The sequence below is a fragment of the Echinococcus granulosus genome, assembly GCF_000524195.1.
Source record: "Echinococcus granulosus chromosome Unknown EG_S00006, whole genome shotgun sequence".
NCBI classification, from domain to species: domain Eukaryota; kingdom Metazoa; phylum Platyhelminthes; class Cestoda; order Cyclophyllidea; family Taeniidae; genus Echinococcus; species Echinococcus granulosus.
Window position 1 is genome coordinate 1160058 of NW_020170386.1, and position 22518 is coordinate 1182575.

Genomic DNA, 22518 nt, shown 5'->3' on the forward strand with positions numbered 1-22518 from the left:
CTCATCCACATATTATGGTATATCGTTACACTTACGTCTATTCTTTTGCATGCTATCTCATCTAGTTTCGTTGCTACTCCTACTTTCTATTCTTTGTGGGACTTTTGGATAATGTAAATGTTATTTATCAGATTGTAGACCGAATGATTCCTTAAGCTATGTAGCGCTTCCATTTCCATAAGATATCCCAGAGTGGTTGCTTGCCGTCATCAGATGGACTGCAAGGGGGGAAATAATAACGTTAATGCGCTTGTCCAGCAATGGATACATTTTCGTTTTAGTTCTCTTAACGTTCACTAGGTAAGGCCCATAGTAGTATCTTCAGATGTAGTGTGCTTGTTTTTTATGAAATGTTTTAGCTACAATAAAGATCTCTGAACAACAACGTTTTTATCTGTGTAGTTTCCTCCTATTGGTGGATTTATAATTAGCAAATTTGTTAAACCTGGTCTTTTGTTCCCACCTATCGTTTCGGTCTTGTTTAATTACACTATATGTTATCATTAAAGTCAGAACATTTTCATAAATTGATACAATCTGACATTACATTTCAGTCACTGATTGGTCTTCTTAGCCCTCAAATTATTCACCTCCTTATATGGCTTTTTCGTTTATATTGTATTAATTTGTCAATGTTTTATCACGAATACCAGTCATCTGTGTTCCAAATTACATACCTCTTTTCTGCCCTCCATGGCACCACCTGCCGTGTGCACACATTTGTGCAACTTATGTTGCATCTCGGCAAGAAAAGGATTCCATGCCACTTGTTTGCCATTATCTGTCAACGATCTGTCATCAATAATCCATTTATAGCCAGGTTTGAACTTTGGTCTGTTTGTTTTTGTTCCTGTGAGGTTTATGTTTTAGTTCTGTGCAGCACCAAATCAATTACTTTGTATCAGGTGCAGCTTCCGCTCTCGTTGTGAAATATTTCTCATTTATGGGTGTTACTTTTTAAATAGTGCTCACGAAGTACTCAGTCGTGGATCAAGGTTAGGTGGTGCTGATCGTCGCGTATTCTCACTTGTGTCGATTTTCTACACCTTCGTGTGTATGTGCGAGACCGGGAAAGAGAACAATTGAGGTTACATTAGATACCATCGTATTTTAGGTATTTTGTTCAAAGCATCGTTATCTAGGGCGCTGTAGTTTGCATTACTAAGCATCACCTCTGTTTGAATTAAAATGGAACAGTATTAAACGGATAGCAATTATATAAAAATGGGAATTTGCTAGCTTTATATAGGGCCTCATTTTTTCGTTGAAAACTAATCAAATAGTTTGGAGTTAAAAGATTTCTCCACAATTTTAATTGGTTTGAATTCCTTTTTTACTCATTTTTCGATTGGTGACGCTTATAGTTGGCTTCTAAAACACTATAAAAATGTCCATGTGTTTTTTACAGAATGTATAATAGATTTTTAAAGGGTTTGGAGCACTTTTCTACTGCAAAAATGCGAGAACTCTAACAGCCACTTTTCTTATGTAACGTAAATACATAGCGATCCAGCTTTAGGTGTGACTTGTTGCTATATTCCAGGCTTAACTGTAGCTATTCAAGTTGCCTGATCGAAATATGAAAGTGGGCCGCGAAAAACCGAGGTTTCAGTTGCTGCAAGGGCTTGTGTAATTGCCTTCTTTGTAATCCCGACTGATTGATTTCTCCCTTTTTAACCCCAGCTTTGTCCACTTATCTCCCCCTGTCTCCATAGGTTTGTGCTGTAAGTTCCTCCACACGTCTACTCTTCGCACCGTATTCCATTCTTATACCAGAATCCTGCAATCTACGCTTTTAAAATTGATTGCAAATGAGTTCAAGTTTTGGTATTGCTACCAGAAAACATTCGCCATGATTCGCTGACCTCCATCCACCTACGCTAAATTTAAAGCTTAGGCTAGCCTTGGGTCATTGTAGAATTCCTTCATCTATGTGCTCATACCCTTGATTTTTATTGATATTTTGTACCTCAATAAAAGTTGTGTATGGGAGAATTTTGCGTTACTGAAATTGTCCATGCTGATGTGCTATGCACCCAATTTCCTCAGCTCTCCGCCACCCATATTGTAGGCAAGAACAGATTCAACCATATGCATACTTGGCTATCTTCACTTCACCTATAGCATTGTTTCTATTGTACTGAGTTTCTTTTCCTGTCAGATCGGTAGTCAGTGCATAATTGTAAAAACAATCAGCTTAAAACTCACTAATTTGATTTTTATGTGATTACATTGATTATCAAGCAGTTCGGTATTCGTCATTGGTTATTTATTTCACCGTCAAACTTTTTTTTAATGGTTCTATGGTATTTTTAGCCTAAAACACTTGCTGATTTTATTTTACCTGATTATTAAACTTGAATCTTATTTGTCTGCTTTACCATTTCATGTTTTTCTTGCTTGTGTAGCGGAGTACACGATAGTGGCTCGACGGGTGAAACAGTTGTTTCACGAATACAATATCCACTGTACCACCATCCAACCAGAATTTGAAGATGTGAGTGTATTTATGTATTTCTATAGTAGTCGTAACCTTATCAGACTATTCTATTACCGCCGTCTGTTGCCATGTTACAGCGTGTAATTTGTGCCGAATTTGTCTTTTCTTGAGAAATTTTCTTGTTTGAGCCTTCTACCTTCAAAAGAGTGTTTATTTTTGCGTGTTATGGACTCTTTTTCAAATGCAATATTTTTTATACTGTAAAGTGATTAGTGCTTGTGTTTCTGCTCGCGTTTTCCCTTCCTCCCCTTCCCTCTCCTTCATCCCCCGAATCAAATATATCCTGTACACTCTTGCATTGATTTGCATCCGTCTTAATGCCTTTCCCCTGCACACCTTCAGAATATAGAGCAAAATCCCGAGACCTGTCTCTACGACTGTGGACCGAATCAGAAATGCTGCTCCGACTCCTGCTGCCCACAGCTGCCCGATGTGGGTGCCTCAGGGAATGATGCTCACGCCAATGTCAACACCTCACCTGTGCCTGTCCTCCTCCAGACCTCCAAAAACGATGTCCCTGTCTTCACCACTACCAATCTCGCAAATGCGGTTGCTGATAGCACACAGAAAACCAGTCCCATTGAGTTGAACCGGCTCCAGGCACAGAACGAGCCCTCTGTTCACACATCCACTAAAAACAACTACTTTTAGCACATTTACTGCCTCTCCCGCCTTCTCCCTTCCACACTCCACCAGTTTCTGGATGTCTTCCCTACTACTTACCCATTTCGGGGATATTTTCACTTGAGCAGATGTTCTTTCTTAATAATGTGCAATCGCCGCGTTTCCAGGTCCTTGTCACCCTTCCAATCCGTGCGAATAGAAACCTCTATATTAGCTCAACCTTCGCCCAATTTCCTCGCTGCGTTTACTTTTACTCCAACCTCACTCCCTTACTCATTTGTGTATTTGTATACTTCTCCTTACTCTCTTTGCTCTTTCTCGCGCTTCTCCTTTCTACCCTTTTTTTCTGCACGATAACCTTCAGAAACTAAATTACTATACATTTGTGGCACGGTTTCAGACATGTTCGCAGAGCCTGCAAGTAGACTTAAGTAATTTGTGCGATGCGGATTTTATGGAGCGGGGATTTAGGGACAAGTCCCAATCTTGGGTTCGCGCACATCAACCTAGGATGGTATTAATCCTACATAGGGAGCAGTCGGGAGAAGTTTACTAATGTTATTTGTGTGAAGAGACGGAATCATCGTAAGTGAGTCCTTTACTTGTCGCAGACGGGTTAACTCTTCAAGCCACTTGCTGTGTCCTCCAGAGGGTGTTATTTCAATGTTTATTTCTAAACTTCGTTTATTTTGGTCTTTATGATAAGTCAATGGGAATCTGTTTAGCATGCTTTAAGCTCTAACAGCTTGTTGTAGATGGTATTGTTTTGGGGGCTGCCATAAAATTTTAATCTTTTTTTTCCAATTTGGCGACTGGTTCCCGAATCAAGCTGCAGTGTCTTGTAAATCTGTCCATCCAAAAAGGACGGTAAATTAGTTACGTGAAATTACTGGCTACTTTATATACCATATTTTGAGTACTAAGTTGTTACAGCCTGTCCTGTCTTGATGCATTTGATGTGATAGTACTTTGGAGTGGCGATCAGGATTTTGAATCACCTGTACGCGTAATTGACCGCATTAATTGTAGTGTTATTGCCACCTACGAGCCTAAGTTTCCAATGCTCTTCTGTCGCTTCGCACACAAAGTAGCGAATTTGTCGTTTCCCAAAGAGTAATTAAAGTGGCATCCTGGAGAGATAATTCATGAAGCCTCAAGTTCAATGTTACTTAGATCCCCAGTACTGTAAAATATGGTAGTCGAATCTCGGTTTGCGGTGTGGGCCAGAGTTCCTGTCATAACAGTGAGCTTGAGGACTCAGATGACTTGCAGCTTGCTGGGTGTTGGTATGTATTTTGACTCTGGTAATTCAAATCCAGTGAAGTACACTTGTTAACAAGAATTATTTATGATTTTTAGTTCAACTTCTCTTATAGATCAGTGACTATGTGGTACGATTTGAGAGTTTAAAAATTCTTTTAAACTTCTAAAATGGATAAGTTACCATTACCCAAATCACGCATTTTACCTCATGGCATGAGACATTTTGAAATTAGCCAACTTTTTTAAACATTACACAACCTCCTATTTCTGCACAAATTTGATACTAATGGTCTGCAAAAATCAGTATCGTAAATGAACCAGTGGATCACTTCATAATGAGGTTTAGTGGCTTTAAAATGGACCACTGAGCACTCTTGTATTAATAAAAGCTGTTTCTTTCATTTAGCTTGCGACGGTACAAGAGCTACCGGAAGAGTGCCTTATTAACTGCGGTCTGGGTCGCAGTGTAGATTGTAGACGACGCTGTTGCCCAAGCGTTGGCAGAAAGGTAAAGAAGACGAATTCCACTCTCAGAACTCTGGACGAAAGCACTGCATCGGACGCGACGTCTTTCAAAGACTATGATGATCAGACTCCCGTCTAACTAGACAAACTATTTTCTTTGATACTACGTTTGGCGTTTAATTCCTCCAAACCTTTTATGTACCCAATTATGTTCCATTGCCCAAAATCACCCAAACTTTCATTTTTAATTTGCATGCTATTCCGTTCTTGGTGCCTGTCGATCATGATGAATTGTGCTTGAATTTTAATATTTTTTAAAATATTTGCACTTCGAGTTTGCACTGAATCTAAAATCGTAAACAAACCTAGGTCCAAAAACACCACGTATCTTACGTAACCTGGTCCGTACCATGAACCTTATTTGGAGTAAACAGTAAAGAGGTTCATTTAGCATATTTCCAAGGCAGTATGACGAAGAGCCAGTCTTATACGCACTTAAGTACCGTAGTGACCCCGAGGATGAATGGATGAATTGGGGGTGACTGGTCGGATTTGAAGCGGTAGGATGTTTAAGGGAGGATACACGACAATTTGCTCTAAATTTTCGACTTAATGGAGCTTTTGTGAGGCACACATCTGTATTTTTATATTCGTTGATTATATCAGTGACTGGAAGCTAAAAGTAATACGTAAACTCCGCGAAAATTCAGTTTGGAAACCAGTCACAAGCTGTAATTTAAGCGGATGTGTTCAGTCAAGTAGCGGTGGCTTGCTAAAATCTTATTCGAAAAGCAAATGAATTCAATAGGATAAACTCAGAAGGCTTTAACAGATCATACAAGCATAATTTCACGTTAGAGGCTGAGATTAATTTCATTCATCCACTAGTTGGTGCAGCCATCCAGAAGCGTCGTGGTACCACTAGTATTATAGCATATTTTGATGGAAATCTGTGCTCTAATATTTCTTCTAATGGTACGGATCTTCTTCCATGTATTTATACGAGTTTAGCATTTAGTATCTTGCTTTAAGGGCTATTTGATGTCATTTTCTTGAAGTAGTGGTTTGATATTTTTGATTCCTATACAGCACGCACGTAATGATTAAGACCATTTGGTTTCAAATTAATATTCACCAAAATTACTACTTTACTACGCCCTTATCGCAATGGCTATCGTAGTTCAAAGCGCAAAGATGAAAGCTATTGACGCAAATGTCACATTTGGTCATTTAACAAGAAATCACAAGTAAAATACTACGGTGGCTATTACTGGACATGGTGAGCAACCTCCTATCACAATGAAAGACTCGAAGTGGCAACAATGTACGGATAAAAGCGCTACCAGAAGCGTTTAGGTTCGTCACATTCTGCCGGTCAAGGATCGCTTCTTTATGCATTAAACTGTTAAACGTTTAATGATGCGCTTTTTAAATTTACCCAATTCCAGAACCTCGAATAAAATTTGCGAGAATTTATTGGTTTTTTGACGGTACCGAATGTACTTTGCCGCACTTCAACAATGACAAATTGTCACTTCATGTCCAAAAAGGCAACCCAAGTTACGTAACACCCTACTAAATGAATGCCGAACAAGCTTTCGGAGAGGAGTTAATATTGAGTTTAATTCCAAGTAAAAGCACTGATGACTAGTTATGCTTCGGATTCGAGTGTGTCTTCAATGATTTCAAATATTTGGAATAGATGTGTTTTAGCTGGAGTGGCTGCTGCTTTGTAAATTGGAATTTGCACTATCCCTTTGCCTTCGTATTCACAAAATTGTATTGTGCTTTTCAGCAGCAAAATTTGTTAATTGTGCTTGTAAATCTATGCCCAAAACTTCACACGTTTTCGATGTCCAGAGGATTACATAGTGACACAAAGCAACTCCTTCACACGAATCAATCACCAAAACTGCTGATGATGAATCGTCCTGTCTGTCAAGTAGGATGCACAATTTTGTGGTATTTGATCGCAAATCAAATCATGCATCTGCATTGAGCATGCCTGAAGAAGAATGTATTTGCTACGTTAAGTGGTAACCTGTATTTGAAGCTTCTCCATTCCTACCCTGTTTTGCAATCATCAAAAGTGATGTATTTTGAAACGACAATCTGGGTCATCTAGGCGCAGTGTAAATAAAACAGTCTTACCCATGATGGGGTCCATCAATCGAAATGAGAGCTTCTGACGTCATGGTAAACGCCAACTAACGGCTTTTACTTGTTACTAAGCCTGTCGGGAGGGAAAATTTCTCGCACATCCGAGGAACAAAAAGCAGTGTAAGAATCGGAAGCATTGCTTCCTGTCAGATTAGAAGTGTATTATGTTGAAACTGTTTACGTCCCTTCCAATTAGCTGATCCGTTGTGAAAAGCAGATTGTGCGAGCTTACACCCCTCGCATACGCGAAAGCAATTATTCAGACTTGTCACCTCCGTCCATTGAACTTACAAATATCGCCCTTGATTTTTCCCGCACCGCATTACTCTAATCAGGTAAAATTAATTATGATTAGGCAAACAAGTAGCGTCTCATTCATTATATCACCCCTTCTTCATACAAGCTCAGGTTGTGCTCAAAACGCTGAACACTTTGGAATCTGCAAATGAAGCAGTTAATTTCGAGCGAGAACCACCGCCACTTTCGGAATAGGAAACTCTGGATTCGTAGCGTCTGATATTCCCGCCTGTAAAAAGGAAATCTCAAGCATAACTTAACTCAAACATTTACCCTGATAGGGAAGCACCTTCGCTCCCTCTGAATTTCATATTAGCGTCCTTAAGAAAAGCACTTAAAGGGAACGTAACCTCATGTAGAGTACCCGCAGTGATGTGGATAAGTGCGAAGCATTACCGTAGTCGACAGTAAATGTTCTTAAAGATAAAATATAACCAAAACTAGGGGAAAAACAAGCTTTAAAAACTTAATGGCCCCAATCAAAAAGATAAAAACTTTCAAAGCATGACGCAGATACATATTAAAGTTGCAAAAGCTGTACAAAATTTTGGCAAACAATTCAGTCAGGTGTAGATTTGGAAGCCTGCTTCTGCGCCTTTTTCATTGCTGATTTGAATTTACGTTTGATGTGTTCAAAACATGCACGAAGGCAGTATAAGCCATTTCGGAGAATAGTCACTGCCATTTCGTCTATGAAAGAAAAGTTGTGACAAATAGGTAAAAACATTCCCAGTAAATAATGAGGCGCTGCGAACAGGCAAATACCTCGGCTCTGAATTTCGAAAGTTATCGAGTCCTCCAACGGATGAGGCTGGCAGTATCCACAAAGCTTCACTGCCTCACTAAAAGAGTGAAAAGTGCGAACACAGTCGAAGGATGGTGTGGCGAAAAACGTCTTCGCATTTGCTGTTTTAACATTTAAGTTGTGGCTATTGGACAGGCCAGCTGGATTAGACCCGAAATACAGACAAAAAATGACTTGTGATTAAATGTATGACAATTTTCTCCATACCACCTAAAATAAACTTACAATCAGTGTCGACAAATGGCTGTTCCCACAGGAATTCAGGGGAAAAGGACGATAATCCATTATCTAACTTACCCAAGGTTTATCAACTACAGTTACGTAAAACCATTCACTAAATTCGAAAATATCTGTTAGCATCATGAAACGTGCTGATTTTGAGTAAATAACTCGACATAATGGTGTCCATGTTCTACACCGTTGAAAAACACTTCATCTGTCAAATAACGTTTCTCTACGCAGAAGCATGTGCGTGACGACCGGAGTTGGACACACCCGGCACAGCCTAGGACTGGCACAAATCGAACCAAGCTCTGGCTGGCCTCAAAATAAATGGTATCGGAAAATAACTGGCTAGAACAAATAAAACTAGGCATAATTTGAAGCATGGCGCAGCAGAGCATCCCATTGCATTCTGTGCGCATAACAGAATCTGCTGCAATGTTGCGGGATAACATTTTAACGTGATTGTTTTCTGTAAAATGACCCTGAATAAACTATTCAGCTACTTCAATTACCTACGGAGAATGCAGTAGCGAAGAGGAGCCCCGAGAGTGTGATCTTCCCCCGTGAAACGGAAGGTCGCCCTGCGCAAATCATTCGAGACAAAAGCGACATCTAGGCCGACTGCGCGCCCATTTAGTGAAGTTTTCGCGGCTTCCTCACCCTGTCGAACGGAAAAAGCAGGCTGCTCACCGCATCATTCATGGTCAGAACATTAAATAAGCGCAACACGACACTTACGAGAGCAGAATCTTATGAATAAATATTCGAACATGTCATGAGCATAAAGGCCATATTTTTTAAGATTTGCTTCCGAAAAAGTGAAACAGTGGCATTTCAGATGTGAATACTTAGCGTGAAAGTAGGGTTTTTAATGCCCCCAATTTCAAGATAAACGCAATGAAAGCCCAAACTGAGGCTTGAAATGCTAAGCCTCCATACTTATCTACATAAAAAGTAAGATAATGTACGGGTAATTCTCCCCCGCCAATCTCCACATTCGGATCACTCAGTGGACTAGCAGCAAAGCCCGGCTTTCCCACAATGGTAAGATAGTGCGCACATTTCGAAAGCATCACATCGATGGCAGATTTGACAAGCGTATCTGGTGGACGATAACCGGGAGCAATGCTTTCCACTGTAAAAATGAAGTGGCGTGGATTGAGGAAGACGTGCACTATGCTGGCCAAGTCCGGATGTCTTAAGTGCTCTCTAGATCCATTGTCCAACCGTGCGTCCGCCACACTTGCTACTTGTGTTCGAGGATCCACCTGAAAATCATTTAAAATATTGGTTCGTGGATTTCCAGATTACAATTACCCTTCAAAAAAAACAAGGCATGACTGTGTGCAGTGACAAAATAATAAGCAATAATGCACTCTTACATCAATAACTCCTTTAGCAAAACTTCTCTGCAACTTTTTTGCAAGATCACCACGCACTACTCCATTAATTTCGATCGACGGCAAAAGCTTGTAGAAGGCGGCCGAAACGGGAGAAAACTTGGCGTGGTCACGACCCACACCTTTAACGGCTAGACATCGGGCCATTATTTCGTCACCAGGTCCCAATTTATTGAGCAGAACTTTTCTACTAACAGGAGCAGGATAACTTGCACCCTCATTTTTAAAGGCATCTTCTTGGCCAGGTAACGGTACCCAAGTGAGGCTCGAACTAAAATTTGACTTTATGCACAGTCCAGAAACAAAATTCAAACACACTTAAGAATATCGAGCATTATGATAGGGACACAAAAAAATAAGCATGCATGTTCAACCTCACACATGACCTACCTGTACAGAGGGAAAGATTGAAAGCTTTCCTTGGGTTGGCTATCGCTATTTCCTTCGGAGGAGGGTCTTGCAGCCTTTACGTTCAAATCGAATATCAGATGACTATTCGGATCGAATCCACTTAGGTCGTCGGTATCAGGCAAATCAGTTGAGCAAAAACTCATTTTATCAGGGTCCACATTTAACGGTACTAAGCCTAAGCGGTGACAGAATGTCTCGTCCGCAATAACAGACGTATTTTGATATAAATACACCCGATCGATGGCGAATGAAGGCACCTCAGAGACAAGAATCCGGCGAATGGAATTAGCAAACGTGCAATCAATACTAATCATATCAAACTCAATAGTCTCTGGAGTAAATGATGTGACGACGACTTGGAACTCGCTGATGAAAATATCGACATCCCATTTTTGTGGGGCAGAAGGGATAAACGAAAGACCATGCTGTTTTACAGCAATAGAAGGGCCAAATTTGTCAGTCATGCCGAATACAATGCACGATAGCTAAACGCAGCAACCGCACGGAGAAGCATGGAAATTAGGCAGGTACTTTAAGATCAGATAAAATAAAATCCCTTGGCATCAGAATAATGAATTGTTTGCTATTTTCTTTTGTCGCCAGAAATTTAGACCTAGGAATCTGACAAGTATGCTTAAAAAGTGTAGTCAAATGCATGCATTAAACTTTATGAAACAAGTTTACTTAGGCCTAGTTTTAAATATTTTACGGATAAGCCTAATCTACTTCCTTGCAAATGAATTCTATTTCGCAGAATGATCTCTTTGAACTAAAACCTTTCCTTTAAAAATTGGATTCTCTTACCTTGGTCTTTAGTTTCTGTTTGATATTTTATTGCCAATAATTTGTAAGAATTGGCTCTTAGCTATCATCCTCCATATTTCGCGTAGTAACCCGTTATAGCAACCTATTATTTTGGGAGTATGCTCTTAGTATCACACAAATTAATGCAGTATTTTCACTGGGTTCTGTTTATTCCTATCACGGTGACCTTACGAATTTAAAACTAGTGTGCGGATGCCTTCTGGGATGACGGGTGATCTATGTACCGTTGCTCTACAGGGTCCATTGAGTTTTGCATGGTCATCTTCGCAGAAGATTACCGTTTTTCAAAGTTCTCTAGGATCTAGCCTTGATGCTACATTGTATGAAGTTCAGCCTTTTGCATCAGCCAAAAAGAACGCGTTTATGCTAAGGCTTATTCGAGCATCTTATGGTTGGTTTTTGCTTTCTTCTTCACATTCAGATATTTTTCGAGTCTCTCAAGTGTGCAAAGATCCACCAGAGTAGGTCTCTTAAACATGCATATCTTCAGTCTTTTGCGCTTGAGCCATCAATATCGAGCGTTACTAGCTATGTGTTACCAGGAGATCTATGGATTTCTCAGTTAATTGCTTCTGTGTGGTTGACTTATTAATTAGGTGTTTGTGATAATCTGCCAGCTGAAAAACTTGTGTCGCTGACTGCCGATGGAGATCTTGTTAAAACCTTCGAATTATTATGGCATTTATCTGAGGTCGTAATTTTGCAGGTATGGGTTCCCTTGTCTTTATTATCTTTGTTTTCTCTATGTGTGTATCTGTGTACCCGCTCCAATTCCTTAAGAGTCTCACTCCAGGCAAGCTTACCTCAGCCTTATCTGACTGGTACTTTGTCCAATCTCAAGAAGCCATCAACGTGGCTCGCAATCTACTTGAAAAATCCCACTCTAAAGGAGGTTTACTTAAACTCACTAATGATTCTGAGCGGGTATTTTGGTCAACTGCCTTGTCATTAACATCACAAGTGCGGCCAATGGAAGTGTCCGCTTTGTTGGCGTCACATCATAAGGCCAACTCTGGCCTTTTCCGGGATATTCGTCAGCTTTTGGTCTCAATGCCGCTTGAGGACTTAAATTCCATTGTTGTGGACGGTATGTTGTGTTTCTTGCGCTTACGTTATCCTCTAACTTTAGCAACCTGGCAGAAGGGAGGTTGTTTTGAGAAAGCGTGGCATCACTGGCAAAGTGTCTGTAATGTTCGTCTGATAGAGGAGACGCGAAATAATTCACGATCAGATGACATCGATACGGAATACCTCATTCTAATTCTTTCGATTTTGGCCGGTCGTAATGACTGTTGGAACGATCCGCGAGTGGTGGACGCATGTGGAGATTGGTACTTCCAATTCGTCGGGTGGCTTTTTTACACTCATCACTTTGTGGACCATTCATCTCTTTTCGCCGTGCTAGAGCACTTTATGTCCAACTTCGAAATTGTTTTAAGCCATCATTCGGAAGCACACTCTTTCTCTACAGTAAGGCATCATATTGTATGTACAAATACAGTTTTTCTCTTCAAATTCACCATAAATTTTGTTTATAGCTAATTCTGAGTAGTTTAGTGGTAAAATAATTTCTGTTTTCAGTTTGACTTCAAATTGGCCCATTTTTCTAAGGTCACAAATAATTGGTCGTGTTTTTAATTTTTAGGTTATAGATGAGGTGATCAAGCATATATTTGCTGAAGACATTCTTTCCGTGGTGTTTACACTGAGTGAAAAATTTAATAACTGGTGGATGGTTGCCCACTTCGCCAATCTCGTGAAACATCTTCTTCCAGATTGCTTTAATGGTATCGATTCGGCTCGGTGCTCCTCAGAGCACCTCAATTTGAAACCTGAAAGTGCTGACGGCGGTAATCAAATGCTTGATTTGTTATTTCGATGCCTCAGTTTTTCTCTTATGCATCCTATTCTGGGTTTGGGGTCTTGGGCTTGTAAGTCGAATAACATTCTTGCTTTTTTATTCCTTCAACGAAGATTTGAGTGGGAAAGGGTCCAGAACGGTACATTTAGTCTCATCCATGCCTGACTTTTTCTTGATGAGATACGCAGAGAATCTGGCTGCGGATGCAAGCCTGCTTAGTGTGGCCTTGGGCTATTTGGATCACTGTACGACACTGCAACCTACTGCTCGGGCCGTCCAGGTCTCGCTTTTGCAGCGGACCAAGCCGACCACCAACCATCTCACTCAAAACGTACGCATTGATATGGTCCATTATGGTCCAATTTCTACTGTGGTTTGCATAACGACTTATGCGCCTATTCCTATGCCTCCTTAGTTGATTCAGCTGGCAAAGAAACATCAGCTTCACGGGGTCGTTGGCGAGATTGCACGTACCAAAACGCGCATGCGGTTGTCTCACTCACATCCTTCCCTCGTCACCATCAATACACCTGCCATCTGCTCAGCTCTAGGATGGGCTATAGTTGCCCAGGATGTGCAGCTGATTGCTCACATAGTCACTCGAACCCTCTCATACAGCATGTCGAATAAATGTGCTGATGTGGATCCCTGGAAGGTAGTAAAAGAGGTGGCCAGCATAGTAACATGCCTCTCCAGTGGCGAGAATCGAGGTCCAGCTTCTCAGCGAACACAACCCTGGCTCACACCGCTGGTCGTCTCTCCCGAATTTGCATTCATATCTCGATACTCTGAACTGCATTGCCAACTCAATGCCAATAACGCTGAGGTAATAACTCACACCGTGCTCGACCTCCTCTCCATGAGCGATAACAGCAATGGATTTCATGTACCGCTCAAATTTAAACTTCACCTGCTTGGACAGTTAAAGCCTCATCTAGATCCGGCGACTATGGGAAGGAAGCAAATTGAGGCGCTGGGTGCTATTGTCGCCGAGCTGAAGGCCACTCTTCGCCTGTTTGGAAGGTACGATGAAGCTGCTCAATTCCTGCTGATGAGTTTGAGCACACTTTTGGTTCAGACTAGGGCTGCGGCAATCTTACGAGGTGGTAGCTGTCCCAGTGAATCCCATACGCTCTCGCAACTGCCAAGCGAGTATGGAGCATCAGACGTCGGAGTGTGAAATTGAATGTTTTTTAACTATTTTTAATGGAAGGATTCGTAATAAAGTCTGCCACGAAAGAGGCGGTTTACATTGAAGTAGTTAGACTGTAAGGTGGGGTGGGACCTCTTTCCTAGGGGAGTTTGGATGCGCGAGTGGGGTTTGGTGGGGCCGTTTGGGTATTTGGGGTTTTGCTGTCGTGGAGTGTTGGGAGTGTTCACCTCCAAGCTGGTCTAAGTGTCTGCAACGCTTTAATTATTTGCTTGCCTGTCCTGGTGGTAGACCGGTTGGGGCTCCTCCAAGCCGACTGGCCTCCTGCCAGCGGCCCTAAGCCCTGTCGTACTGGTTTCAAGGTGCAGATACGCAGTTTAACCTGTTCTAGAAGTTATGTCAAAACATGAAGTGGATTAATCTTTGCAAAAGCATGCATTTGCAGCGTTCCTAGGCTTCCCTGAGGACGAAATGAGGCAGTGCTGGGGCAGAATGTATATATAGTCAAAACGGCAGAGGCTAAGGCTACTGTCGAGGGCCGGAGGCCAACCTACCCGGCGAAGGTACAATGGCTAAGAAACAGGTTGACCCTTTACCAGAAAGTAGAATTAAACAACCAATGTATTACACATTCGTTGTTAGGAGTCGCGCATTTGTAGTCTTTCCAATATGTCAAGCATGTGTAGCTGAATCAGATGACGATAATAAGGGTTTTGTGACACGCTTATCAATCATCACAAACTCGCACTTATTTGCTTAGTCTGTTTCTTAAAATTATGTAGCAGTTTTGAATGCCTTGAACCAATTGGTAAACAGTAGTTGCTGCTAGAGTTTTGGTGGCTTTGAATAACTAGTAATTATGGCAGGTGTCGAGAAGGCTTTACTTGCGCTTCGGAATTATCCGAGGGTTTCCGCCTATAACGTTAAGGATCTTCCTTACAGCAAATTACCCGTGGGTTACTGGTAGTGAAATGTATTTCGGCGCCAATAATCAATAGATTCTGGTCATCTACTGTCTTCATGTTGTCAATCTCACGTGTTTTTGCACCTCATTACCTCCTTCATTATATTTGACACTCACTTCTCCTACGTATTTGAGTTGTCAATAGATGAGTGATATCTTTTCTTAATTTAAGTGTTTGTTGTAGCCAAATGGACGGTTTGTTTAGTGTTGCGGTTCTGGTAAAGTGTTCTCGAACTGTTAAATATCACTGTCGTTAGGTTCTTTTTCTCCTGGATTTATAATGATTCTTTGGTGTGGATTCATCTGCACTAAAATCTATTTTCTCTACTGCAGTAATTTCTGATCTGTATTGTTATTACGTTCGAATACTTTATCAACACGTTACTGAAACAGATTTATTAGACAAATCTTTGATGGAATGTATGTGCCCCTTTTTTCTTGTCACTGATCGATGATCACCAATATTTTTGGCTACCATTCTAATAGCACTAAGTATTCTGCATGTGTATCGATGTTCTCAGTTCTGTTACTTGTTATTTGGCTTAATAATGACGTCTTATTTAGAAATACCATGGGCTTCAACGTAAGAAGCGTGGTCTCGGTCACCGAGGCATGAGTCAGTTTCAGTGCTGGCAACCTCTTGGCACTCTTAGAGATCGAACACCGTTCTATATAACTGTACCCAAGGAGCCTTACAACGAAAATCACTTGTATTTGCCTTCGTTTTACTCATAAAATCTCTTCTCTAAGGTCTCGACGCCCTTTGGCTCGTCTTTCACTTCTCGACCTGCAGCGCTTGATTGATTTGTCTCGTATTGATCCCAATCACCCAATCGATATATCGACAATATGTAACACTGGCCTCTTCCACTTGGATGCAGACAATGAGCGGCACTACGGATTTCACTTGACGGAAGAGGTGAGTCTCAAAGGCCATTTTTCTCTTACCTCTTAGGGCGTGGATGCGTTCGTGACTCCGGTAAATATTGAAGTGCAGTACGCCAGTGAATTAGTTATTGCAGCCGTGGAGAGGGTCGGAGGTGCCATCACAACTCGATACTACGATCTACTTTCGGTGTTTGCCAAGGCTGATCCTTACGCTTTTTTTGAGAAAGGTCTTCCTATACCGCGTGGCAAGAAACCTCCACTTGTAAATCATTGTCGTGTTTCTTCTTTCAGCATTCATTCTTTCACGCCCGTAGTTTGCCTTAAACAAATGGGGTGTTTAAGAACCGACCCACAAACTGGCTCGTTTTTATTGTAGTATTATCTGCGGTTTATTAAGAGCTTTTTTGGATGTGGCTTACCCGTGTTTAAATGGTTTTAACTGCACGGGGAACCGTAATTCTTTTTTGAGAATAGACATTGACACTGTTTTATATTTTAAATACTTTTAAGAAAAAAGTTGCTAAGTTTATTTGGTCCATTGGTTTTTCTATTGCGTTCTGCATTTAAAAAGCAGAAATAAATACTACCATCAGCCTTTGCAGTCTTTTCTACTCACAGGTATAGGCTTAGTATCAATCTACGGGGACATAATTCCTATGGCAAGCTTTCAGTAGTACCGTTGGCGTATTCCAATTGTGTTTATTTGTATGTAATTTTACTGCTTTAAAATTCGGTAAAATAATTCTTAAACGGTAGCAGTGTCATCTCAGTGTATCAACGAACTTAGCAAATATCCGTATTCTTAGCAGTAATTCACAATATTTTGAAGTTGCTGCCTCTTCTATTCATATCATTGTTTAATTATTCCGACACTACTCAATGCTATTGAATTAATTCAATCACACTAGGACGCTCTCGAGTACTACACAAGTAGTGCCAACCGCGGCTATCTGGCTAGTCCGGAGGAGATTGCGGATGCACGTGTTTGGCTGGCCCAAAAGTACGGCTACGCTCCGGTGGACATTGCCTCCAGTCCGCATAAGGACCTTCTTTCCATTCGAAAGGAGCCCTGGCGCATCTTTCATGGACTCGAACCCGGCTGGCTTGTCAGTCTGGCAGACAAGGCAGTCATCAAACCGATTGATAGCCCTCAACACGAAAATTTCTATAAGAATTAACATCTGAACCTTCTGTACATAGTACGTTAATGCTTTTAGGCCAATTGAATCGTGTTACAACACTGCCGATTATCTAAGACCGTTTTTAGCCGTGATGTTGCCCTTGTTTTTTTATGGGGATACATCATAGTTTCTGGATAAGCACTTTTTGACAACTAGGCGTAAAGTGAATGCTGTCCTCATCGTTGAGCATCTGCTCTTAACAATCGTCTAAATTTCTGAGTGGGTTATGAATCATTGTTGGCGTTTAAGATTTCTATCTCTTAAATTTATGCAAATTTTCTACATGTCGTGTTTTTTCCAAAAAAAAGAACATTCTGGATTCAATATTATAGGAATGGGCAATCTCCTTCTAGGGTGCTATATCCATCGTACCTCCTCACTGTTTCTAGCTGGTTTAGCGAATACCTTCGAAGGTTGCAAATGGTCACGGTGAATACATGCTACTCCTCATTTGTGCACCCACTCTTGCCGCTGTGAGGACATCCAGCGGCATTGAGGGTTACGAAGAGGAAGCTTGGGGTGCTGGCGTATGCAGGTTCTACTTAAAAGCTCTGTAATGCCGATCCGGAGTGTGATACGGTCTCGTCCGACTATATTCCGTGGATGCTGTTCTTGTTAAATAGAACGATACGGGTATTCTAATCTGACAGAGGGTGAACTAGATCGTGATTAACTAGTGCCGCGTCTATTGAGCACCATGCATACGATGGAATAGTTTGTTCAAGCCCCAGCTTTCATTAATGTGGTTCGCAGTACGATGCAAACATATCTCGTTTTGCCTCTGCTATTGGGACTGAGGCGGCACCATTGAAGTGTCTTACCTGCACCTCAATGTGCTCTTGAAAATTATTTCTTTGCACAGATGCTGTGAATAACGTAGATACCTGTTTTGGAGTCATCTCTCCGTACTTGGCCATCTACTGGTTTTTTCACCTGATTATCAGTCTCTCCGACTTCTGCCACCTCTTTGGGATGGCTTTTGAGTTTCAAGTGATTGTGACCGTGCTAATTGCACGAGACACTTAAGTTGTCAGTCTCTCGCATGTCCAAGTGTCTTCCAGTGGTGAGTTTTGACTGAGGGTTGACCCTATTTCGGGATTCGTTTTTTGCCTGAGGACTTGCTAACTATATTTGGCGCCGCTGCTCTGCTTTCGAACTCCTACTGTACGTAGCTGTTTCGTTAACAGCTCTTCTATCTCATCTCAAATTTTCCATCTAATAATACATTTGCGCGTCTTCTAGCAGCCGTTTGTTTCGGTAATAATTTAAGTAATTGATGAATTAATGCACGGACTTTCTTCGTGTCAAAATTTTAACACCTTTTTTATGATAATCTGAAAGCTAGGCAGTAAAATAGGTTCGGAGGACTCGCATTGTCCAGTGGTGATTAATGTAACCAACCTTCCACTGATATTTGTTTATGCATTGCTGGAATGCCACTTTTTACCGGCTCCAATCTCCGACCGCTGTTTTTACTTGTAGTATCCCCCATTTAACCATTTTCATTGCCAATAAAATACCAATTTTTTACCTAGATGCTAATGCAAGCGGACCATTGTGGTACTTGTTCTTACTAGGGCACTAATCAAATTCTCACTTTCGCATAGACCCTAGGAACCCACCTTAGCCAAGGGTTATTCAGTGTATGCGTAATTTTTCGGGCAATTTGTGTCGTGGAAATTGATCAATAGGCACTTTTCAGTGCCCATCCTGCATTGTGACTGTACTGATATTTATGACCAATCAAGGGAGAGGGTGGATATAATAGCTGTTGCGAAAAAAACCGAATGGTTCATCCAGCACTGGATTCCTTTAACATTTTCTTTCATCGACGGACATTCATTGCGTACGTTCCAGCCTAGTAGTACTGTCACATGACTTCGAATGTTGCCCTATCTTGCCTGTCCTCTGAGTCTGAGTTATTCATACGCGGATTCATTTCACAGTCAGCGTCAGACGGCCTGGGGGGTGTTTCGTCCGTCATGGCCTTTTGTTTAGCCCACACAGAGGTTTCAATTCCCATCGTCTGACTGTTTAACATCGCTAAGAGATAATATTTATGTTCAATAACAGAAGCGATTTGAAACACGTTACAAGAAATTATCCATTTCTTCTTGATAGTTCTCGGGCTTATTTAGGTCGGCATACGAAATGTTCACAGCAAATAGCCGTTCACTTAAGCAAGGCATCACTTTTGAAAATGAAATGTGCTTTACTGAAATGTCCCAGAATCTCAGTTAAGTTGGCCTGTGGTGTAAGGAAAAAATGTTTACCTTCATCAAGTTATCCTTCTAATTTGGAGCCTTTAATTTTTTTGATTTTACATCTATCTGTCTACCAGATAATATCACTTCCTAATTATCTTGTTAGGCACAATAATGTTGCTTTTGACTTAAAATTTTCTGTCCTGAAGACATCGGTAAAAGGAATGATTTCGCTTAAAACCTATCCACATAATTGGATACAACTCCGGAAAAACTAATCTTGAATATCGCCAGCGCAATAGATAGCGTTTAAATTAAGAAACTAAACATTTTAAGGAACTGCGTTTCGAATGGCAATCTTTGAGGTTTAAGCGAACCAACGTCTAGAATTGTTTTACGCGTGGTAGATGGTGGCTTCCTAACTGCGTTAGTCTGCACACAGTGGGAATACATCTGAAAGCTTTGTAATGTTTTTGTTTATGCCATACAAGTTCCTTTGCCCTCATGAAGGCAGTAAAATTACTCTCTAAAGAATGCCACCTGCATTTCCCATGAACCAAAGAATGCAAAGATGCTTAACGAGGTGTTCCATCTGAACAGAAATATTACCTTATGCGCCTTTAAATGTAGGTGTAGTACAAATATGTAAATTTGCTACTATAAAATAAAATTAATTTACAACACTAAAATAAACATACACGCAAGGGTAGAAAATATGGTGTTAGATTAGAGGAAATGACTGGATTGCGACTAATAAACGGCACTTGACGTGGATGGAATCACTGTATTGGCGTTATGCGTAGCCATCTCGTATCTTTGAAGGGTCTTTCTCCTTCCCAGTGAGGGTGCTCTCAGACCGAGGGAGCGCCAGCAAGCCCTTCTTAGGCCCCTGTCCATTAGAAGAAGAGCTATTGGCAGAAGCAGCCCTATGCTGGCGTACACCCACCACCGGAAGTCCGCCAACCGCGAGGCAGCCACCTGGATAAAGCACTGAGCTGGACGATACTTGGACAGGTCAACACCTGGAATGTGGTAGAGGGGCTGCTCCATAAAGCGCGAGTTCTCTGATGTGTGGCAAAGTCCGTAAGCCAGACTGGAGAGAATGAGTGGTGACCAGACACCGACTGCGACTATGCACGAGACCATGTTTACTGCCACTGCTAGTTGCTCCCCGCGGTACGTTTGTAACCACCGGCTCACCAATACCACATTAGACCTGTCCTGAACAGTGCGTTTTTCCTGGTATCCACCCCGGAAGTCATCAAACATCACCGCCTCTGGATCGTAAGCGATTCTGCCGTGCCTGGGACACTCATGAACTGTTTCTATGGCGCCAGTGGAGTTTGGCTTCACTGTTTCGGTGAGTGGAGCAAGGGTCTCTAGAGTGACGTCTCTTGGAATGGGTGGATTCGTGCTCGATTCTAGAGGGTATTCAGGTGGGACGAATCTTAGTCGACGCAGGCAACGCACTTGAAGACCCGTGAGTATGAGGCAACCAGTGAGGGGCAACGCGTATGCGACTGAGGTGCGCAGTATGAGGAAACTAGGATCAGTAACTATGCAGGTAGACTCTAGTTGGTTGGTAAATGCGGAGAGGAACTGGCGTTGGCAGTCTTTCGAAAGGTAGGCTAGACCGCGATCGCTGACGGCGAGTTGAGCAATGGCCAGGAGGCCGGAAACGAACCATGGCGAACTAATTTTAAGCCAAAGTGTTGCATGTCTTCCAGACTTCAAGCTAACAGTCTCAGTATTCCTTCTTCGGCAGGAGAGGCGGAGATAGGAGTCAAGACCGGAACAAAAGGCATGCAGCAGCGCCAAATTGCAGAACAATGTATCAAGGTAAGTTGAGAAGAGACAGAATATTTCCAGGTAAGAGTTCATACTAGTTGACCCTGTGTGAATAAAAATAACTTACCGGATAAGTATCTGGGAGAGTTATCAGTATGTCCACATCATTAAACGAACCCTCATCACCTGGTATTCCAGGCATAAATGCATGGATTTTAATTAATTACTAAGTGTCCTGAGTGATGAGCATACCTAGACGTGAGATCAAAATGCAGGTCTCTATAAAATCCCGGTTATCTAAGTCAAATTGTGAATTTATTTTGTGTCCTTGTCTGTAATTTCGAATGAATACAGGTAAACATGGATATTATGCTTATTCAGTTTAGGTTAAGCGGCAATGGAAGGGCGTTATAAGCACTTTGCATAGTATAACTTAATAATGATAGGCAATTTGAAAGGATAGTATGTTTAAATGCCTATCTGCCATCAGTCTCGCAGATATTCTCTTGACACCACTTTAATAATTTCGCAAAAAATTGCTGCATTGCAAGGCTTAAAAATTTGAATTTTGTACTATGTCATGCTCCTACCTTTCCTAAACTTGTCGGTAGAGCAGGCTTTGGTAAATTTCTATGTGAAGAGTTGTTAAAAAAGCCATTTTTAACCCTGCTAAGGATACTCTCTTACCACACACATTTTTCACATACACAACCGCTTGTTGTAAAAAGCAACACGGGGCACTTGCCTAGTTTTCTTAAATTCTAATGACGAATTCACTAATAAAGTGGTGCACGTTAACCAAAATTGCTGCCAGGATGCTCGCAAACGGTCACGTCATCAGCAATTCATAGTATTCCTGGTCCCTTTTAATTAAACCAGTACTTGTTAAATATACTTTATAGAAGGACGGATCAACTTTACTGCAGTTTTATTCAGAGCAAGTGGTTATTATTTATTTGCGCCTTTTTTATTTTGCGGAACTTGGGCTTCTCAATTTGATAGGAAGTTGAAGAAATTATTTTAAATGCGTGAAATTCGGGGCCTGACGGGAGCGAGATACCGAATGCAGGCCGAAACAAATGCAGATTAATTAGAGAACAAAATAAAGAAGTGGTGAGTCTTGAGAAACCTTTGGGTGATTGCTGCTGACTTTGTGAACTTAAGGTAAGAATAAGAACTCCAGCCATCACTACCGAAAGGCGGTTGATGACGTTAAATTGACTAAGCTTGCTGGCTAAAGCTAATCTCACGCAATTTCCAAGCGCTATGCCATAGTCGTGGACGTGATTAGTTTCTCCACCATAGCGTTCTGTCAGCCATCTTTACACTATAGCTTCTTAAATAAGGTGCTTTTTAAGTTTACCCTACAAGTCTAAATGCAGTTGTTGTCTATAATAGTGCTATCTTCTCAAAGAGCAGATCTGGTGGTTGATTATGTGACTTCCACGCCATAGGGTGTGTTCTTATAAAGCAATCAAATTGATAAGTGAAGTTCCTGCAAAATATC

At 41.3% G+C, this 22518-nt stretch overlaps 4 protein-coding genes across 4 annotated transcripts in view; 2 read left to right on the plus strand and 2 right to left on the minus strand. All coding sequences in view use genetic code 11, as the record gives it.

The window, feature by feature from the left end:
- EGR_01629 (Zinc transporter) overlaps positions 1–4991 on the plus strand; it is a gene marked incomplete at both ends in the record, with an annotated part of 13001 nt that extends 8010 nt beyond the window's left edge. The window contains 3 exons of the mRNA XM_024490878.1: positions 2409–2497; positions 2843–3118; positions 4794–4991. Coding sequence (XP_024354743.1) covers positions 2409–2497; positions 2843–3118; positions 4794–4991 — 563 coding nt within the window. The remainder of the gene's footprint in view (positions 1–2408; positions 2498–2842; positions 3119–4793) is intronic.
- Positions 4992–7868: 2877 nt separating this feature from the next.
- On the minus strand, positions 7869–10614 carry EGR_01630 (DNA-directed RNA polymerases I and III subunit RPAC1; the record flags this gene model as incomplete). Its single annotated transcript, XM_024490879.1, has 6 exons — positions 7869–7999; positions 8075–8151; positions 8852–9000; positions 9308–9607; positions 9722–10010; positions 10130–10614. The coding sequence occupies 6 exons, from the start codon at positions 10612–10614 to the stop codon at positions 7869–7871; spliced, it is 1431 nt and encodes a 476-aa protein (XP_024354744.1).
- A 553-nt stretch (positions 10615–11167) lies between these two features.
- On the plus strand, positions 11168–19049 carry EGR_01631 (39S ribosomal protein L15; the record flags this gene model as incomplete). The annotated part of the gene is made up of 14 exons (XM_024490880.1): positions 11168–11366; positions 11572–11681; positions 11756–12445; positions 12621–12825; positions 12950–13167; positions 13252–13859; positions 13915–14012; positions 14853–14938; positions 15515–15660; positions 15701–15869; positions 15906–16100; positions 16747–16965; positions 17418–17546; positions 18966–19049. The coding sequence occupies 14 exons, from the start codon at positions 11168–11170 to the stop codon at positions 19047–19049; spliced, it is 3156 nt and encodes a 1051-aa protein (XP_024354745.1).
- Positions 19050–19973: 924 nt separating this feature from the next.
- On the minus strand, positions 19974–21104 carry EGR_01632 (5-hydroxytryptamine receptor 2B; the record flags this gene model as incomplete). Its single annotated transcript, XM_024490881.1, has 1 exon — positions 19974–21104. The coding sequence occupies one exon, from the start codon at positions 21102–21104 to the stop codon at positions 19974–19976; it is 1131 nt and encodes a 376-aa protein (XP_024354746.1).
- Positions 21105–22518: the final 1414 nt, after the last annotated feature.